The sequence below is a fragment of the Mobula hypostoma genome, chromosome 8, assembly GCF_963921235.1.
Source record: "Mobula hypostoma chromosome 8, sMobHyp1.1, whole genome shotgun sequence".
NCBI lineage: Eukaryota > Metazoa > Chordata > Chondrichthyes > Myliobatiformes > Myliobatidae > Mobula > Mobula hypostoma.
Genome location: NC_086104.1, coordinates 109,462,625 through 109,483,690, shown reverse-complemented (window position 1 = coordinate 109,483,690; position 21,066 = coordinate 109,462,625). Strand labels below are relative to the sequence as shown.

At 41.0% G+C, this 21,066-nt stretch overlaps 1 protein-coding gene across 1 annotated transcript; it reads left to right on the top strand.

Moving 5' to 3' along the window:
- Positions 1–2,106: 2,106 nt before the first annotated feature.
- ttll2 (tubulin tyrosine ligase-like family, member 2) lies at positions 2,107–19,550 on the top strand. Its single transcript, XM_063055188.1, has 2 exons — positions 2,107–4,230; positions 17,598–19,550. The coding sequence occupies exon 2, from the start codon at positions 17,622–17,624 to the stop codon at positions 19,548–19,550; it is 1,929 nt and encodes a 642-aa protein (XP_062911258.1). The 5' UTR covers positions 2,107–4,230; positions 17,598–17,621.
- The last annotated feature ends 1,516 nt before the right edge of the window (positions 19,551–21,066 follow it).

Below are 21,066 nucleotides of genomic sequence, written 5' to 3'. Positions count from 1 at the left end.
CTTTGCACTGTTGTAACTATATGTTATAATTATGTGGTTTTTGTCAGTTTTTCAGTCGATTTGTCATGTGTTTCAGTGATATCATTCTGGAGAAACATTGTATCATTTCTTAATGCATGCATTATTAAATGACAATAAAAGAGGACTGCGTGTCCTCATAATTTAATTATGGCACAGAGTCAACATGGATTTATGACGTTTGTCTGTCCCACTAACAACATTAAGGATATAACTTATAGAGTTTAACCAGTGTATAAAGTGCATTTGGATTTTCTGAAGAGTTTCGATGAAGTTCGGAACAACAGATTTCATATCATATTTTGTTATGAAATGGGAGGCCAGTCAGCTGATTGAGTCTACACTGGCTCTCTTAGCAATAGCATTCTGCCACTTATTTTCCTCCAAGCTACCCTCTCTGTCTTCTCCGACAATTGTCACCTTGTCATGGTGGAGAGGCTTGTGAGTTCCTGAGATCCCAAAAGCAATGCCACCTGGTGCTTAGCACCTGGTAAGGTCACCTGTGGTGGTAAGGTCAAGGGGGAGGTTCAAGACAAAGGGCCATCCAATCTAAACCTCAACGTAGGAGTTGGCGGAAGATGATGACGCATCACAACGGCAGTGAAGGCGGAGGAAGGCTGCCGCAGTGAAGGGCCCTCAGTCGTCTTGCACTCCATGCCAATGAACCCTGACCCCGATAGGTCAAGGGCCATGAGATGGCTGCCCGTGCATCACCCTTCCCACATCAAACAAAGTTACACACAGGTGTTCTCCATTAAGGGAATAAAGCCTTAGGAGAACATTATCCTCGACTCAAGTGATCACTCTGTTACTAATCTCTCAATTACACCTCACCGATTCAACAAACATCTACCCTAGGGGCGAATTTACAGTAGTCAACCCCAACAAAAGCTACACATCTTTGGGATGTAGGAGGAAACAGGAGCACCCAGGAGAAATCCATGCAATTGTAGGAAGAATGTGCAACCTGCACATAGACCCTCCTCAAGGGTAGAGTGGAACAGAGCAGAGAGACAGCTGCACCACAACTGTGCTGCCCTCCACAGTGGAGTACAAGGTGGAAAAAATGTGAGGATTGTCACTGTACCAGAGAAAAAGCTGAATGCAAGTATCTTTTCTAAAACGGCAAGATATTTAGAATTATTTATGTTCACAACTCACTAGAAACTAACATGCAAGTACCCCAGGCATTTTGGAAGGTATGTGATATGTTGGCAAGAGGGTATGAGTAAATATGACTTATTACAATTATACAGTGAAATTACCCCGGAGTAATCTGAACCATTGTGAACAATATACCTTTTACTTACACAGATATATTTCCTTTAAAGAGAATTCAACAATTCCTAGGATGATAGATCTTTTGCACCAAGAAAGACTCGATTCTTCAGAGAATGGAGGTGACCTCACACAATAATTCTAAAAGGTTCACCATGGTACACGGAGACATCTAGAAGCAGAGGTCCTAATATAAGCACAGCTCTAATTCAATACAAGGCTAGTTAAGACTGAAATGGGGAGAATTTCCTTCACTCAAAGGGCGGTGAATCTTTAAAATTCTTATTTCTGGAGGTCTGTGGTGACTCTGGCATTAATCCCATTTAAAACAGAGGTCAATAAGAATCAATTGATGGAGGGATTAGGCAGGAAAGTAATGTTGAGGTAGAAGTTCAGCCACAATCAAATTGAAGGGCAAAGCAGGCCGGGGGGGGGGGGGGACCAATATAACCTACCATACTCATATTCCTCAAGTTGAAACTAAGCATATGGCCACAACTGGGTCTATTTGATAACACCCTATTGGTGATGAATGCTCCACAGCAGACCACCTTCTAAAAATGTCAGCTAATTTTCCTGGACTTGGTTTTCCACATAGAAACTACAGACTCAGTTTTAACCCTCACCCTGGCGAAAATAGTCAGCAGATGAGATGAAGATAAAATTGTGACTGATTGTACATCAACAAAAAAACTATACAGGTGTTACCATCAGGTAGGAGATACAGAAGCCTGAAGGCACACACTCAGCGATTCAGGAACAGCTTCTTCCCCTCTGCCATCTGATTCCTAAATGGACGTTGAACCCTTGGACACTACCTCACTTTTTAAGTATATTTTATTTCTGTTTTTTTGCATGATTTTTAATGTATTCAATATATGTATACTGTAAATGATTTAGTTTTTTCTTCTATATTATGTATTGCAATGAACTGCTGCTAAGTTAACAAATTTGACGACACATGCCAGCCAGTGATAATAAGCCTGACTCTGATTCTAAGATGCTATAAAGTTAGACACAAAACCAGACAGTGTTTCAGCTTCTGCTTGGTACTGCACAAGCACTGCCGGACGGCTGTTAGAACGCGCAGTCGGTGTGAACGGCGTGGGAGTTCAATTGTAAAGTAAGCTTTTTTGACTAGATCCCCTAAATCGATTTGATTGAGACTATCTTTAAAAGTATTAATTTCAGAAATACAGCGCAGGTCTGGCGGCAGAAGATTCCACTCTCTTGTTGATCTTGGGTAAAGGGAGTACTGGTAGCAAATCTTATTGAATGAATGAGTTTCCAATATGTGAGGTCCAGTTTGCTGTCGAGTTGAACTGACCATGTGACGAATTTGGATGTTTGATGGAGTGATGTTGTGAACTTCTTTGAAAATGAAAATTAACCGTAGTTTAATACGTCAGTTTTCAAGTGGTTCCCACTGAAGGTTAGAGAGCATGTTGGTGACACTGGATTTCCAGCTGTAATCGTTTAACACAAAGCGAGCAGCACGGCGTTGGATTTTTTCAATGGACTTCTTATTGTTAGCTTGATGGGGATCTCATATGGCCTCGCAATACTCAAGCTTTGGACGGACGAGTGTCTGGTATGCCATGTCCTTGATGGATTTACTACGAGTGGAGGTTTCTTCTCAGGATACCCAGCGTTTTATTTGCTTTGGCTGTAATCTGATTGATGTGGCATGCCCAGTTAAGATCCTTGCTAACTTCAACACCAAGATATGGGTGGTGGGTGACTGTTTCAAGAATCTGTCCATTCATGTTATATGTCGTGTTGATTGGTTTAACTTTGTGACTGCCATGCATAGCATAACATTTGGAGGAGTTGAAGGACATTTGCCATTGAGACTCCCATTGACATAATAAATCAATATCATTTTGCAGCAGCTGAGCATCTTGGTCATTTTTTATCTCACGGTAGATTATGCAGTCATCTGCAAAAAGTCTGACTTTGGACTTGACTATATTTGGCAAGTCGTTGATGTAAATGAGAAAAAGTAAGGGTCCCAAAACGGTCCCCTGGGGCACTCCGGATGTTACCGAAGATTCAGGGGACTCTGCCCCCTCAAGAAGCACATGTTGCTGTCTGTTAGTAAGGAACACGTTTAACCAATGTAGAAGGCTGTTGTTAATGCCCACATGTTCAAGCTTACGTAGCAATCACTGATGGGGGACCGTGTCAAATGCCTTACTGAAGTCGAGTATGATCAAGTCTGCTTGGCTTCTATTGTCAAGGATCTTTGCCAAGTCGTTGATCAACCTGCAAGTTAGGAAGGCTTAGCAGGTCAGGCAGCATTTGTGGTGGGAGATGCCGTGTTAAGGACATCTTCAATACCTTTGGTCATTGGCTGCCATGGCACTACTTTCCTTCTTTCCCTGTTCCGCAACAAAAAAAGAACGGTTTCCAACCTTAATAATTTACTGTTTCATCTTCCGCCGATGTTGCCCGATCCACTGAGTGTTTCCAGCAGCTTTTGGTTTTACTTATTTGAATTAGGACTAGCGGGATGTCAATCGGTCTTTGGGATTTGCACCGCCATTCAAAGACGGCCTGTCCCTCTGCGTCCCACCATCGTCCGGTCGCCTTACCCGCCCGTCGGCCAAAACCCAAACGACGGGCCGAGCGCCCATCCCCAACCGAACACCGGCCCGCCCGGAAGAGGTGACCGCAAGCTGCAGCATGGCGTCACTGGGCATGGCCTCGTCGCCTAGTGACCGGACCGGACATTTGTTATGACATCCACGCGTTACCATGGTACTCTAGTGATGCCATGGCACCGGACGAGGCCTCTGGTCGGGTCCCGCGGGCCTTCGCCGGGCTACGTGGTGCGGTCGTGCTTGCCGAGACCGCCATGGTTAACCGGTTGAATCAATTGTGTTTGAACGTGTCGTTACAGCGAGTCGGTCCTACGGTCTGGCATTCTGGAGGGTGAGTGCTTTATCTCACCGTGTCGCCGTCCCCCGGCCGGTATGCCGAGGCCGGCGGGGTTCGCCTCCGGACCGCTGCCAGCTGTCTGTGGCATTATACTGTGGAAGGGGGCAGGAACCGGGAAAAGCCGCTAAAGAATGCGGCATAGACACTTCGCAGCCTCTCTGCTGCCTGCGCCGAAGTTCGGCGTTTTGTTAGAGCCGCAAAGTCAGAGGAACTTTATTGTGGAAATTGAACACACTTTTACGGTTGACCAATCACAAACATTCTCAGCACCCGACTCTAACCACTGACAGTTGTTTTTTGTTACCGATTACTCTTTCGCGATTCTATTTTAAACATCACAAACAACAAGTTGGATTTAGTCGGATTTCATCCAAATGCAAACAGCAAAGTTCATTTTGGGTTGTTCAATGTTAAGAGGTGTAAGATGACCGCAATTTGGGACCACAACGCAAAACGGCCACATTTTGTTTCAGTTGAAGCTTCAAATGGGTTAATTGATTTTAATTGCAGAACAAAACTCTGGCTTAAAAATAAATCCCTATTTTGCCTTCTGTTTCTGTTTGTCTCTCCTGTACCAATGATAACTCAACAGAAGAGGAGTCAGTAGAACATGTAGTTCTGAGTTGCAGGAAGTATGGGATACAGACAAAGATGGTGAGAATTAACCTAAGGGAACTGGGGGTGCAGGAATTCCCATTAAAAGGGTGAGCAGACTGGAAGGTTCTGATTTAGAGTAACACATACAAAATGCTAGAGGAACTCAGTGGAGCAGGCAGCATATACAGAAAGGAATAAATTGCCAGTGTTTTGGGCCGAGCGCCTTCATTGGATCTGGAAAGGAAGGGGGAAGAGGTCAGAATAAGAAGGTGGGGGAAAGGGAAGGCGTACAGGTTAGAAGATGGTATGTGAAACCAGGTGAGGGAGGTGACAGATGGAAAAGGTAAAGGGCAAAAGAATAATAAGGAATCTGATAGGAGACGAGGGAGGACTGTAGGAGAAAGGGAAGGTGGAGAGGCATCAGAAGAAGGTGACAGGCAGGTAAGGAGAAGTGTTAATTGTCAGCAAGAAGGTGTTATTTGGTTGGGGTGGCTATACCAGCAAAAGACATTGGAATCAGCAGAAAAACATCTAATAAGTTCGGGGTGTATACAGTGGAGATGCTGGCAGTGTTGGTTGCGTTGCGATGGGTGGAGAAAGCTAGACAAGTCAAAGTGTTGATATTCATCCTCAGTTCTAGCAAGTTTAAGGTCTTTTCACTCAAACAGTCGGCAAGATGTACTTTATGAAGTCCTTCAGTCAGTCACAAGAATTGCAAATCAGGGAGGTCAAGTAAAATTTCTATGGGTTCCAGCACATGTAGGGGTGAAGGGGAATGAGAGGGTGGATGAGTTGGCAAAGAGGATGTTAAAGAAAGAAAATATAGAAATGCACATTAGTATCAATAAAGCAGAGGTTAAGTGTGTAATCTGGGAAAAAAATCAACCAAATGTGGCAAGAAAGATGGGACAGGGAGGGGAAAGGGAGGCATTTATATCAAGTACAAAAAAGTGTTGCAGGTACTAGGGTAGGTAGTGGATACAGAAGAGAGGAAATTGTGTGGACTAGGTTAAGGCTGGGGCATTGTGCATTAAACAAAACATTGAAAATAATAGGGAAACACCAGACAGGATTGTGTGAGGAATGTCAGGAAGAGGAGTCAGTAGAACATGTAGTTTTGTGTTGCAGGAAGTATGGGATACAGAGAGAGATGGTGAGAATTAATCTAAGGGAACTGGGGGTGCAAGAATTCACATTAAAAGGGTTGCTGGGCATGGGTGAGAGAGCACAAGTCCGGGTATTTTTAGCTTTCTTAAGGGGTACAGGGGTTTTTTATAGGATATGATGGATAAGCAGGAATAGGGTATTAGGATGGCCAAAGATGGGAGGATAAAGTGTAGGTTAGGGTGTGTGTGTGTGTGTGGGATTGTGTGAAGGGATTTAGAACGTAAGTCTATTGAACACTCCGGAGCAGAAGGTGGCGGTAATGCACCATTAAACTGGGTGCCAACTGCCATAAAACAAGACGAAGAAGAAGAAGAAGGTGTTATTTCCAATCCACACTGACTATAGTCTCCTCCATCAGATTTCAGAATGGACAATGAACCCATGTACACTACCTCACCTTTTTTCCTTCTTTTTTTGCTTCCTTTTTGCACTGATTTAATTAATTTGTTATACATTTCTTATTGTAATTTGTTTTTCTTTATTACTATGTAATGCAATGTACTACTGCTGCAAAATAACAAATTTCACAATATTTGACAGTGATATTAAACTTGAATCTAGTTCTGAGAAAGGATAAGGGGGCCTGAATGGGAAATGGAGTAAGAGAGGAGGGGGATGGGGGAGAAATAACCGAAAGTTAGAGAATTTGATGTTCATGCCATCAGGTTGAATGCCGTCAGGTTCTGACTGAGTCCTGAGACTGCAAAGGTTAATTGATCTTAGCTAGTTCACCTCTGGGATCCATGCCTGATCCTGATTATTACAGAAACTTCAGTGGAAAGCCTAAAAGGACCTGATGAAAATGGAAATGCATTAGGCGTAGTACATTCCATCTTAAAACACTTTCCTAACATTTGCTCAGGCTTAAATGTGAATACATTTGATAGCATCCTGAGAAATCCTTGAAATTTAGGCTAATATGCTGCCTCTCTGATTTTGTGGGTTCAAAAGTGACTAAGGCCAATGTGGTAACTGGATACTCATCCACAGATGGGCAGTAGGTACTTGTCAGGATGGATTGTTTGAGAGCTGGTGTGCTCCTTTCATACACACAGGGCTTCTGTATGGATTCAAAGTCCTCGGCATCATTCTTTACCCTCCATTTTTGATTGATCATGGGACAGGTAGATACTGCATATTTTCAGGGAGTTTTAAAACAACTTTGACTGTTTCCCTCTGTCGACCTGTCATCTCTTCCTGCAATGGCTAGAAGTAGAATGTTTGAGGAGTCTGTTGTTGGGCATGGGCCTTTAATACTGCACCAAAAGCTTAAATCCTTTATCAATTTCTGTGGCTTTTCTTTTAATCTTTACAATGTTTAATCATTAAATGTAGGGTTATGAGATGATTGTCATCTATGGGATATTGATATGTGAAACCAGCTGATATGCCTACACTAAGGTTAAAATTAATTAATTTATTAGCAGCATTAGTAGAAAAACTTGGAAAAGTGTCTAACTCAAGAGGTAAACATAGTATATGATACTGAAAGAATTTGCATGTTGCTAAGAAGAGGATGAAGACTGAGGATTAATTTAGTTGAAGTTTAAAGTTGGAATGGATGATCAGTGATGAGCATGCAGGTAGTAGCAGGTGAGAGTAAACCAGGAAAAAACAAAAGAAATATCCTGCAAAAGAATGTAAAAGGAAGATAAAAAAAAGACAATGTATACCCCTTTGAGGCAGAGACAATGGATTATAGTGGGGAATGAGAAACCAGCAGAAATGTTAGCAATTAATTTGTGTGCCGTCAATGTGAAAGTCATAATAAACAACAGGTATTGAGTGTGAGAAACACAAAATATTGTAGTAAATATAAATAACTATATATGTTTATATAATATATAGGAATTGATCTCAGTAGATAATAAATAGAGTTGGAGTTGTTACTGGTAGATGTGACTGTATTCTTGACTATGTTCTTGGCTACTTATATTAATGGCTGACAAGGGCATGGGAAACCATAGAAAATCTTGAGTGTGGTGAATTGTGAATATCTTGTAGATGGTCAGAAAAGAGTAAATGCATGGTATGGTGTTCTAGCTCATGGCAAACAAATAGCTGTATACAGCAAGGAATTAAACAGGTAAATGAGATGATGCCTTTATTACAAGAGGGGTAGAGTACAAAGCAGGAATTACGAAGTGCAGCTGTGCGAGTTTTTTTGAAACCACACTGGGGGGACTATATACAGTGTTGCTTGAATTTCCAGCATCTGCAGAATTCCTCGTGTTTACAGATTATATACAGTTTTAGTTTCTTCTCTAAGAAAGGATATGGGAAATTTTGTGAATACTCAGCAAGTCAGGAGATATCTATGTAGACAGAAACAGAGTTAACATTTTGATCAATAACCTTTTGTCAGATGTCACATGCCTTACTTAGTATTTCCAGCATTTTTTTTTATTATACCATTAGAGTTTTGCTTTTAATAAAGGATATATGTACCTTGGGAATGGTGCAACCAGAAAGCATTAGACTTATTCTTGGTATGCAGAGGTTCTTCTATTAGAAAAGATTTATATCACTGAAACACATTAAATTCTGAGAAAGTAGATGCTGAGAGGCACTTTCCTCGGCTGGAGTTTACAGAGTCGGGGAGCAATATCACAGAGGTAAAGTCCATCCATTTAGGAAAAGAAATTTCTCTACTTAGAAGACTGAATCTTTGGAATTCTCCACCTCTGAATATCTTCAATATTGTAATTGATAGACTTTTTGAGAGGAAATTGAAGCATATGATGGGAAAGTGACTTGGTCAGAAACCTTTTGCATGATCCCTAACTATGAATACAATGTAATTCAATGTCAAATAGAAAGAAGCACAATGGTGAGACCAAGGAGACAGGGTCATATACAAGGGTTCCATGTGTTCTCCTCCCTAGCATTAAGTATCCTTAGAATCCATAAAAAAGAACTTGCAACAATAAAAACGTAACTACATCTGTGGGACTTTGATGTTATTAGGATACTTCTTCACAGCAGCACAGTCAGACCTGTTGCCAAGTGACCAAAGGCCAGGATATGGAGATATGTTTCAAAGAATATCTTAGAAGAAGAATGAGAGCTATGAAGATGTTAGGGAGGATTATCCAGAATTGAAGCAGTAGACAGTTGATGCTCAAGAGGCCATAATAGTAAAAACAGATTTCTGGGAGGCTGTAAGTATCTTAGGACGATTCAAACCGATGGATGTATTCAAAACCAAAGATGGAAATTTCGGATTCCAAGCATTTGAATAGCAGAATATCAGAATGTTACTGTACAGATAAGTTCTGGTAATGTGATGGTATGTTCCTAAGAAACCTCGTATTATAGGACTTCTTGTTATAGAATAATAAGCTGTAATTACCTTTAAAGCTCAGATTTAAACAGGTTTACCTGATCACAATTGTGCTATAAACAATACAGCCCATGTAATACAAATGATGTTTCCTAATCCGTCAGTTGTGTTATATTCAATTTGTGTTATGGAAACAAGCGTCGTAACATAACTACCTGTAACTGAATCAAGAACATTGAGGGGAGCACATGTTCAAAACCAGGTCAGCAGGGATGATTATATAATGGCAAGGAAACCTGAAAAGAAGGCTGAACAGGGACCAACAAGCAGCATAAGGCGTCAAAATAGTATCAGATAGCAGAGAATGCATCAATAGGTTCTATTCCAGAGCATGCATTAAAGATTAGATCGGCAAAGCAAGTACAGCAGATTCTAGTTAATTGGGACACATCGGGACCAATACATTTTGGCCCAATTAAGCAGCTGCCCCAATAAGCCGAAGTTTCATAGAAATAGTTAAAAAGGTCTAAAAAAGATAAACTACTGTTTAATGGAGTAAAAAATATGTACTTAAATGAAATACAGAACAAATTAGATTACTACCAATATTACTACAGTACATAAAACTGTGTATTAGTTCTTAATAGTCATTAATGGAGAAATTCATCCAGTGTACACTGTCGTGTTCTTTTGACTACAAGTGAACAAAATCAATGCAAGCACCTACGGCAGATTATTAACAGCCGTTATACAATCCTTTTGATAATTACATCTCCAAATGTTCATTTTCATTGTTCATAACTTGCTGAAGTAGCGTAATTGTTGCATTTTCATTCCTGGCCATTTCTGGCAACTCCAAGCCTGAATGCTTGAAACTACAGTGAGCAAAACAGTTCTGAATTGTCTTACTGCTTACTGTAGCATGGTGTAGTGTCTATTGGCCAGACAATTGCTCGCAACTGACACTAGTTAGAAACTGTTCGGCAACAGACTCCTGTCCCAATTAAGTGGCAACGTGTCCCAAATAAACAAATGGAATCTGGCAATTTTTTCAATCATTTTTTGTTCTTTATGAGTTATCCCAAATAAGCAGCTGTCGCAATTAACAGATGGCCCAGTTAACCAGAATCCATTCACAAACAGGAGTAAGTCTGCAGATGCTGAAAATTCAAGCAACACACATAAAATGCTGGAGGAACTCAGCAGATCAGGCAGCATCTATGGAAAAGAGTATTACCAACATTTTGGGCCAAAATCCTTCAGCAAGACAGGAATAAAAAAAACTGAGGAGTAGATTTAAAAGATGGGGGTAGGGGAGAGAGAAACACCAGGTGATAGGTGAACTCTGAAAGGGGAGGGGTGAAGTAAAGAGCTGGGAAGTTGATTGGTGAAAAGACAGAAGACCATGGAAGAAAGAAAAGTAGGGAGGAGTACCAGAGGGAGGCAATAGGTGGGCAAGGAGATAGGCTGAGAGAGGGAAATGGTGAAGGAGAGGGAGCAGGGGTGGGGGGAGGCAGTACCAGAGGTTTGAGAAATCAATGTTCATGTATCAGGTTGGAGGCTACCCAAATGGAATACAAGGTGTTGTTCCTCCAAACTAAGTGTAGCCTCATAACGACAGTGGAGGAGACCCAACGTAGATGGGAGACTACTTCACCTACGCTCTGTCTGCCTGAAAAAGTGGGATCTCCCAGTGGCAAACCAATTTAATTCCACTTCCCATTCCCATTTTGATATGTCTCCACTGTCATGATGAGGCCACTTAGGTTGGAGGAACAACACCTTGTATTCCTTTTTGGTAACCTCCAACCTGATGGCATGAACATTGATTTCTCGAGCTTCCGGTAATGACCCCCCACCTCCCCTGGCCTTCACCATTTCCCATCCCTTCTTCCCTCTCTCAGCCTATCTCCTTGCCTGCCCATCGACTTCCTCTGGTGCTGCTCTCCGCTTTTCTTTCTTCCATGGTCTTCTGTGTCTTTCACCTATCAACTTCCCAGCTCTTTACTTCACCCCTCCCCCCTCAGGTTTCACCTCTCGCCTTGTTTCTCTCTCCCATCCCCTCCCCTCCCCCACCTTTTAAACCTACTTCTCTGCTGTTTTTCTCCAGTCTTGCCAAAGGGTTTCAGCCTGAAATGTCGACAGTACTCTTTTCCATAGATGCTGAGTTCCTCCAACATGTTGTTTGTGTTAACCAGAGTCCATGATACTTGAACTTTTCATTTCCTTAGGAGATAGTCTTGATGGGCAAAAAGACAACTTTCTACATGGGTTCTCAGAGCTGTCCTATCAGTCCCTTTCCCCCACATTTCCCTGTAACCAATTCCTTTCAACATATCGATCAACTCCCAGCTCTCTGGGCACACATCTACCCACCCCCCACCCCCGGGCAATTGTGACCAGTTAACTTATCAGCATGCCATTGGGATGTGGGAGGTCACACGGAGAACAAACAAGCTCATTGCAAATGTACTCAAGGTCAAGATTGAACCCCTTCACGCGAGTTCTGCAGCAGCAGCTACAAACTGTTGGGTCACTGTACTGCCCAACAGTAAGGAGGAGCTAGTATCTTCTCTCTTATTCCTCCCACCCTTTTCTTCACTCAATATCATGATCATCTTACTCTTTGATCCCAGTTCCTGTAATGGATGTGCAAGGAAAGAGAACATGAACTGCCAGTCGAAGTGGTGGATGCCGTTTCAATTTCAACATTTAAGAGAAGCCTGGATAAGTACATGGATGGGAGGGGTGTGGTCCAGGAGCAGATCAATGGGTGTAGGCAGAATAATAGTTTGGCACAGACTAGATGGGCCAAAGGGCCTGCTTCTATGCTGTTCTGGACAATGTTTCTCACCTTCTGCATCCCACCTTGGCTGAACAGAGGAGCCCTTTTAATAGTAGACTAAGACAACAGTGCTGCTCCAAAAAGCACTACAGGAAGTCATTCTTACCCTCGGCAGTTATGAGTCAACCTATAGCCAGAGAAGTGATGACCCCCTCCTGTTAGCCAGTTTGAGGTAACTTTTTTTTAAAAAAATCCTACTTTGCTTCTAGTATTTGTATATCTGTGCACTTGTATTGCTACTGTTAACTTCTTTGAGATCAATAAAATATCTGTCTATCTATCTAGTGCTCTATGAATGGCGTGGACATTTACAGATATGTACTGCTTTATAGGGAAACCATGACGATTGAATGAGTTTGCACCTATTAATCTGGTGGTGGCACTATTCCACAGCTAGAACAGAATTCAAATTGAAGAGAACACAATGTCAAGAGGGCTGTCTCTTTTCTGTTGTAAGATTAAAGTATTAGATGAAGGTTGGACATTGAGGCTTGGTCTTATCACTTTGCTAATGTGATGTCTGTACATTATGGAAAGGTGTGATTACACTGGAGAGGGTGCAGATGTGATTAAAGAGGATGGTACCAATTTTACCAGGACAGTAAAATTGTAGCTGTGAGGAAAGAGCGGGTAAGGTAGGATTATTTTCTTTAGAACAATGAAGTCTGAGGGAAAATTGAATTGAGGCGTTATGATTGGCTTGGACAGAGTAAATAGGAAGACTACATTTCTGTTGAGCGAGAGGTCAAAATGTACGGGGAAGAGTTTTGATAAACTCTTATGCTAGAGAGAGATGGGTCTGGGACTCTGTCTGAATTGATGGGAGACATGGAAACCCTCATAACATTTAAAGAGGACTTGGATATGTACTCAAAGAACTGAGACATTTTTTTGTAACTCTAAAAGTACAATGGCCATATGGTTTCCTTTCAGACTACATATTTTCTGTGCTTGGAGAATGGTGTGTAGCAGGAGAAATTTTCCATCAGCTTATTGAAAGATTGACCAACTGTGACAGTAATGATTCTTAAAAGATTATTTTACATCCTGTTGACATCACTGACAATGCCTAGATTACTGAAAAAGGGAAAAAAATTAGTAAGCCATCTTGATGGGTCTAGAATCACATAGGGAACAGATTCCTTCACCAGTAGTTTCATGTAACTTCTTGGTCCATTAATTACTGTTAATTATTACAGATTAATTTTTTGGTTTAATTCCCCAGCTGCCAACGTGAAATTCAAATTTGTGTGCCTACACAATTGTTCTAGGCTATTCAGTGCTATTCCGGTAGGTTAGCTAGTCAGCAGATATCCAGGATCTTATGAGGTGAGCTTGGAGTCAGTTCTATGGAAAATTCTGGAGTGGGTTTGATGCCTACATGTTCTGATTCTGAGATGGGATTTCAACAATTACAATTAAGAGCTCATTCCAGTGTAACTGAATTGATTAGATTATTGGATAAATTAATTATTTTGGTTGCATCAGCATTAAGATGATCAAGTATAGGAACGGTATTAGGCCATTTCACCCATTGAGTCTGCTCTGCCATTTCATCATGGCTGATCCACTTTGCCTCTCAGCCTCAATCTCCTCCATTGTCCCCATATCCCTTCATGCCCTGACTACTCTAGAATCTATCAACCTCTGCCTTAAATATACCCAATGGCTTGGCCTCCACAGCCACCTTTGGCAACAAATTCCACAGATTCACCACTCTCCAGCTAAGGAAATTCCTCCTCTATTCCATTCTAAATGGATGTCCCTCTGTGGCTGTGTCCTCTGGTCCTAGACTCCCTCACCATAGGAGACATCCTCTCCACATCCACTCTATTGAGGCCTTTCAAAATTCGATAGAAGAATTAGGGGTGTCTTCATTGAAACCTGACTTCTAGTGCATACAGGCTCAGAGCCATCAAATGCACCTCATATGATAAGACTTTAATGAACCTTCTTTGAACCCTCTCAAATGTCAGCACATGCTTTCTTTGATAAGGGTCCCAAAACTACTCACAAACCTCCAAGTGAAGCTTCATCAGTGCCTTATAAAGCATCAACATTACATCCTTGCTTTTATATTCACATCACAAATTTCACGTCAGATGCTGGTGATAATAAACCTGATTCTGATTCTGATATTCTAGTCCCCTTGAAATGAATGCTAACATTGCATTTGCCTTCCTCACCACTGACTCAACTTACAAATTAACCTTTAGGACTCCCAAGTCCCTTTCCACCTAAGATGTTTTAGTTTTCTCTCCATTTAGAAAATAGTCTACACTTTTATTTCTTCTACCAAAGTGCATGATCATACACTTCCCACAGTGTATTCCATCTGCTACTTTGCCCATTCTCCTAATTTGTCTAAGTCCTTCTGTAGCCTCTCTGCTTCCTCAACACTATCTGGCCCTCCACTTATTTTACTATTGGCCACAAAGCCATCAATTCCATTATCCAAATCATTGAGAAGCAGTCCCAACACAGACCCTTGTGGAACATCATTAGTCATTGGCAACCAACGAGAAAAAGCTCCCTTTATTCCCACTCTTTGCCACCTGCTAATCAGCCAGAGCTCTATCCATGCCAGTATCATTCCTGTAATACCATGTGCTCTTAACTTGTGTGGCAGCTCGTCAATGACCTTTTAAAAATGCAAGGACACAACATCCACTGATTCTCCTTTGTCTATCCTGAGTGTTATTTCTTCAAAGAATTCCAACAGATTTGTGAGATAAGATTTTCACTTTAGGAAACCTTGCTAACTATGGCCTATTTTATCATGTGCCTCCAAGTACCCCAAATACACATCCTTAACAATCAACTCCAATATCAACACTGAGACCAGACTAGTTAACCTATAGTTTACTTTCTCTCCCTTCTTGAAGAGTGGAGTGACATTTGCAATTTTCTAGTCTTCTGGAACCATTCCAGAATCTAGTGATTATTGAAAGATCATTACTGATGCCTCCACAATCTCTTCAGCCACCTCTTTCAGAACCCCGGCATCTATACCTTCTGATCAGGTGACTTATCTATCTAAAGACCTTTCAGTTTACAAGAATTTTCTCTCTAGTAAGTGTACTGTATCTTCACACACCTTATGACCCCGACTCCTGGAACTTCCACCAAATTGCTAGTGTCTTCCACAGTAAAGATTGATGCAAAATACAGGTGTCCCCCGCTTTTCGAATGTTCGCTTTACAAAACCTCACTGTTATGAAAGACCTACATTAGTACCCTGTTTTCGCTTTCAGAAGGTGTTTTCACTATTATGAAAAAAAGCAACGCACAATAAAAAATTCAGCGCGCGCCCCAAGCAGCTGCTCTCCCCTGGATCCGGAACTGCATTCTCGCCGGCATTGCTTAAACACATGTCTGTGAGCAGCTGTTTGCAAGATGAGTTCTAAGGTATTGGAAAAGCCTGAAAAAGCTTGTAAGGGTGTTACACTTAGCGTAAAACTAGACATAATTAAGCGTTTCGATCATGGTGAACGAAGCAAGGACAAAGTGAGTTTGGCTTGTGGAAGCTGACGAACATGATGTTGAAGAGGTTTTGGCATCCCATGACCAAGAACTGATAGATGAAGAGCTGATGCAATTGGAAGAGGAAAAGATAACAATCGAAACCGAATGCGGTAGCGGAAGTGAAGCAACTACGTGAGATTTTCACTGCAATGATAAAGTATGACTTTAATTTTGAAAGGGTACGTAGGTTTAGGGGATATTTGCAAGATGATTTGAGTGCTTACAAAGAACTGTATGATAGAAAAATGCACGAGGCTCAGGAATCAAGCAAGCCTTCCACATCAGCCATAGCAGGTGACGAACCTCAACCTTCGTCATTGAGGCAGGCAGTCATAGGAGAAGATGAGCTGCCTGCTGTAATGGAAACAGACGATGAGATGACACCCCAGTGTCCCACTACCCCAACACCCAGGCCGCGGACAGATACTGTACCGATTCGCAGAGAATGCAGCAGTAGCCAGGAGGCACACTGCACATCTTTAAGAAAAAAGCTGAAATAAACATGCTAACTAATTAGGTGCCACCCCACACGTAAATGTTGGCCCAGATCAGAAGCGATGCAATCGGCAATCAGCACTGATCTGGGCCGACAATTACGTGTCGGGCGGCACCTAATTAATTAGCATGTTTATTTCGGCTTTTTTCTTAAAGATGTGCTATGCCTCCCGGCTACCGCTGGACCCCTGCATGCCTCGCGGCAATGTATCGCTCAGCGGCCTGGAGGGTGGGGGTCATTGCACCACCCAACCTGCGACGACTCAGTCTAACACACCATCATCCGTGTGTTCGGTGCTGTCTTCCCAATTCCAGTAAGTGATACTACACTGTACATACATTATTTCTACTTTATATCGGCTGTGTATTTTTACGTGTTATTTGGTATGATTTGGCAGCTTCATAGCTTAAAGGATACTGGAGAGCGCTTGCGCCGTGTTTTTGCCAACAGCACTTGCGTGAGATTTTCGCTACGGACAGCAGTGCAGTAATGATTGTGGAAAAGTATTTCTACTTTATATATGCTGTGTATTTATCATATCATTCCTGTTTTTACTATGTGTTGCTGTTATTTTAGGTTTTATGTGTTATTTGGCATAATTTGGTAGGTTATTTTTGGGTCTGCGAACGCTCACAAAATTTTCCCATATAAATAAATGGTAATTGCTTCTTTGCTTTACGACATTTCGGCTTACGAACCGTTTCATAGGAACGCTCTACCTTCGGATGGCGGAGGAAACCTGTACTTAGTTTGTCCACCATTTCCTTGTCTCGCATTACTACCTCTCCAGCATCCATTTCCATTGGTCCGAAATCTACTCCTGCTTCTCTTTTACACTTTATATATCTGAAGAAACTTTTGGTATCCTCTTTAATATTATTGGCTAGCTTACCTTCGTATTCCATCTTTTGCTTCTTCATGACTTCTTAGTTGCCCTCTGTTGGTTGTTAAAAGCTTCTCAATCCTCCAACTTCCCACTAAATTTTGCTCTATTATATGCCCTCTTCTTAGCTTTTATGTTGGTTATCATTTCTCTTATCAGCCATGGTTGCATCATCCTGCCTTTAGAATACTTCTTCTTTGGGATGTATCTATCCTGCACCTTCCGAATTGCTCTCAGAAGTTCTAGCCATTGCTGTTCTACCATCATCCTTGCTAGTGTCCCTTTCTAATCAATTTTAGCCAGCTCCTCTCTCATGCCTCTGTAATTCCCTTTATTCCATTGTAGTACTGATACATCTGACTTTAGCATCTCTTTCTCAAATTGCTAGGTGAATTCTTATCATATCACGTCATTTATTTATTGCAAGACTAAAATCCTTACATTTACTTATATATAAATGTACTTAATCTCAGTGGATTATCTCTGAAAGATAGAACTGTTAACCTCAAGGTGTAGGTTGCTTGTTTTGATACTGTCTGGCTCTGACTCTTCTCTCTTCCTTAAGGTGTGACAAAGATTTTGTGAAACCATGGCAAATTGGTCTGAACCTGAAGATCTAAGTAAGTCATTAGTTTTTCGTCTGCATGAAGGCACTCCTGAAATCATCCGGGATGTCCTCCTTGAGCGTGGTTGGGTGGAATTCGATGAAAAAGTACAAGATAAAGATGACTGGAATCTATATTGGCGATCTGGTTTTTCCAATGCCGAATATGAGAACATCATGCCTTGGCAAAGACTGGTCCACTACCCTAACAGCATGGGCATTACTCGAAAGGACAACCTTGCTCGTAATTTGAAGCGTATGTTAGGGATTTATGGACCTAATATATATAACTTCAGCCCTGTAGCTTTCATCCTTCCCAATAACTACACCAAATTTGTTGCTGAATATACAAAAGACAAAAAGGCTAATGGAGGAAAGCCAGGATACTGGATCTGCAAGCCTGTGGATCTCTCGCGTGGCAGAGGAATATTTATATTTCAAGATATCAAAGACCTGACATACAGTGGTTCTGTTATAGTGCAGAAATACATCACGAATCCCCTTCTCATCTCTGGTTATAAATTTGATTTGCGAATCTATGTTTGTGTCACCAGTTTCTCGCCATTGACAGTTTATATTTACCAAGAAGGTTTGGTGAGGTTTGGGACAGAAAAATATAATCTCTCATCGCTTGACAACATATATGCTCATTTAACAAATACTAGCATCAATAGATTTGGACCCTCTTATACAATGGATAAAGAACGTGTTGGTTCAGGTTGTAAATGGACAATGAGCCAATTCCGTGCTTTTTTACACAGTCTGAATATAAATGAACCACTAATGTGGCAGAGGATAAGCAATATTGTAACAATGACATTGCTTACAATTAGTCCTTCGATTCCATCCCCTCCTAACTGTCTTGAACTGTTTGGTTTTGATATCCTGATAGACGATAACATAAAGCCATGGCTTTTAGAAGTAAATTATAGCCCAGCACTAATGATAGAGTGCAATGCTGATGTGGTAGTGAAGAAGGAACTATTATACGACCTCATTGATTTGCTGAACTACAAAGAGATAGACACATTGCGCCAGAGAGGTTACCCAAGATCATGGCAATATAATACCTTGTCTCGTAGCTATCCTTCCTTTTGCATAATTAACTCTCACAGAAATCTTCATTCCAGCATGTCTGAAAGAAGAAAAGGGCCTTTGAAAGAAACTTGGTCTTCCAGCATGCACAACCATTCACTGCTACTCTGCTGCAAAAGTTGTAGCCAGTCTGTTGTGTGCAACGAAAGTTCTGCCAGTGAAGACCCATTAATGGACTCTACAAAACCAGAAGTGGAAAACAAATCCCCCCGGAGCAGCAAACTGCACCGCTCTTCTGAAGAATGCATCAAAAAGGTGCATGGTCCCAGGGGTGGAGGATCTGTCCATTGTTCAGAAACCAGGGAAAGCAGAAAGTTCACCAGACAACTGCCAAAGAAGACCTTGACCTCACAGTTGAGAGAAAATTTGAATAAAAGTTTGAATTTCCCACTTTGTACACAAAATACTATTGACAGGACAAGGCTGCTGGAAGCACATAATGCACTGACTGAGCAGAATTTTCCTAAAATGAGTCCACGGCTCCCTACCCTTACGTTGAAGTATGATTTGTCATCTTTCCCACAGTACAGCATTTCAGATTATGACAAGAAGCCCATAACTCGTATAGGTGACTTCATCTTGACATTCCCATTTAATGAAGTGACTCTGAAGGCATCTCAGAATCCCTTAAACATGAGGGTAATAATACAGGAACTGCAGAAGTTGCTGAAGAGACAGATGTTCAGGGAAACAAAGACTACAAAAAAAAAGTCTGAACCCCATCCCGAAAACTTCTTTAATAGAAGAGAGTACTTTGACCCTTTGTTGTGGGGGCCACGCAATCCTCCATTGCTCAGTGAATACTTCTCAGAAAACTAAATATTTGAACATATGCATTATTCTAGTTGAGTCAATTCTAGGATACTGAGATACATACCAGGATGTGCCTATGCATCCTATGCATCATCTGTACAAATAAAAATAGATTATAGTTTGGAGATTTTCCTATGTCTTTTTTAAAAATGGAAAATAAATATTTATTGGTCTGATTTATTTGAGCCAACTGTCAAGCAATTCAAAACTCACTTCACTTCCAGCAGTATTTTTCGCCAGTGATTGGAACAAAGAAATGATTGCATTTGCACAATAGACTATGTTCTGCATAGCAGTCACGTGGCCAGGAAGTGATGTGACCTTAATAAAACCAGCTGTTTTACAGAGTTATGATGCAACATAGTTTGTGGACATTTTTTTATAGTGTACTTGAAATCCTATGCTGGAGGAAACTTTAAATAATGAACTTTTAAAATCTTTTTCACTGTGTTATGTAACTTTGACAGATCACTTGCCTCAGCACTGACTCTGAGTGATTAATTGACTTTAATAAAAGATATGCATTTAATTTGTGTTTAATACATTTTACTTTTCCACAACTGCAGCAAATAGTGAAAAATTAATGTAATCACTGAATAAAATTCATGTTCATATTCAAAATGCCTGTATTATGGAATCACTTTTCATATGAATTGTTGACTTTTTAAAACTGTGTAGTTCATTCACTGTTTTGCAGGATGCTTATGTACGTTAAAGGGTCTCACTGGACTTCCTTCATAGGTCGCTTTCTATTCAACTGCTTGACACGGACACTATATGAATCATGTATGCTAAGATTATAATGAATTGGATGCAATTTACAGTACTGTATTTGTAGTTACCGTTGAGAATTATAATATTCCATTGTACTCTGTAGAGGGACCATAATAATATTTTTATTCATTGTCTTTCTGGTTTACCTGTCAGTCTTCTGTTTACTGTATACCTAATCTGATATTAATCTGAACATGCCAAGCTATCTACCCAAAACAGAAATATGGGAAAATGCTTCCAATCACAAGCACAATAAGTTCTCTTTGTCCCTTACCTGTTTCTGTTGGTTTACTTCAAGTGACGCAACCCAAAACCTTTAAGACAATTGGAATTCTAACTGTAAATTAGATATACACTTTAACATTATCTTCCCTAATTTAACTGCTGATAAATAAACTATGTTAATACCTTAAGCATTGTGAATAATTATATTTGGTTTCAACATCTTAGGAACGTTTGCGTATCAACATCAACAGAAATGTTAACGCTGTAGCCCACTGAGTCTGTCCCTGTTGTTCAAAGTAGAAACACTACTCAGTAGCATTCCATGTTATCAAAATTGCAGCTTTGCAGAACATTCTATAGAAGGCCAATTTAATTCTGTCAGTACATAAAACCGTCAAGTTTGCCTCCCAGGATGTTTCAGATGGCATCCGAGATACCCTGCAGTGGGAGGGAGAACAGTCAGAGGTCATGGAAAATATTGGTACCAATGACATAGGTAGGGAAAGGGAGGAGGTCCAGAAAA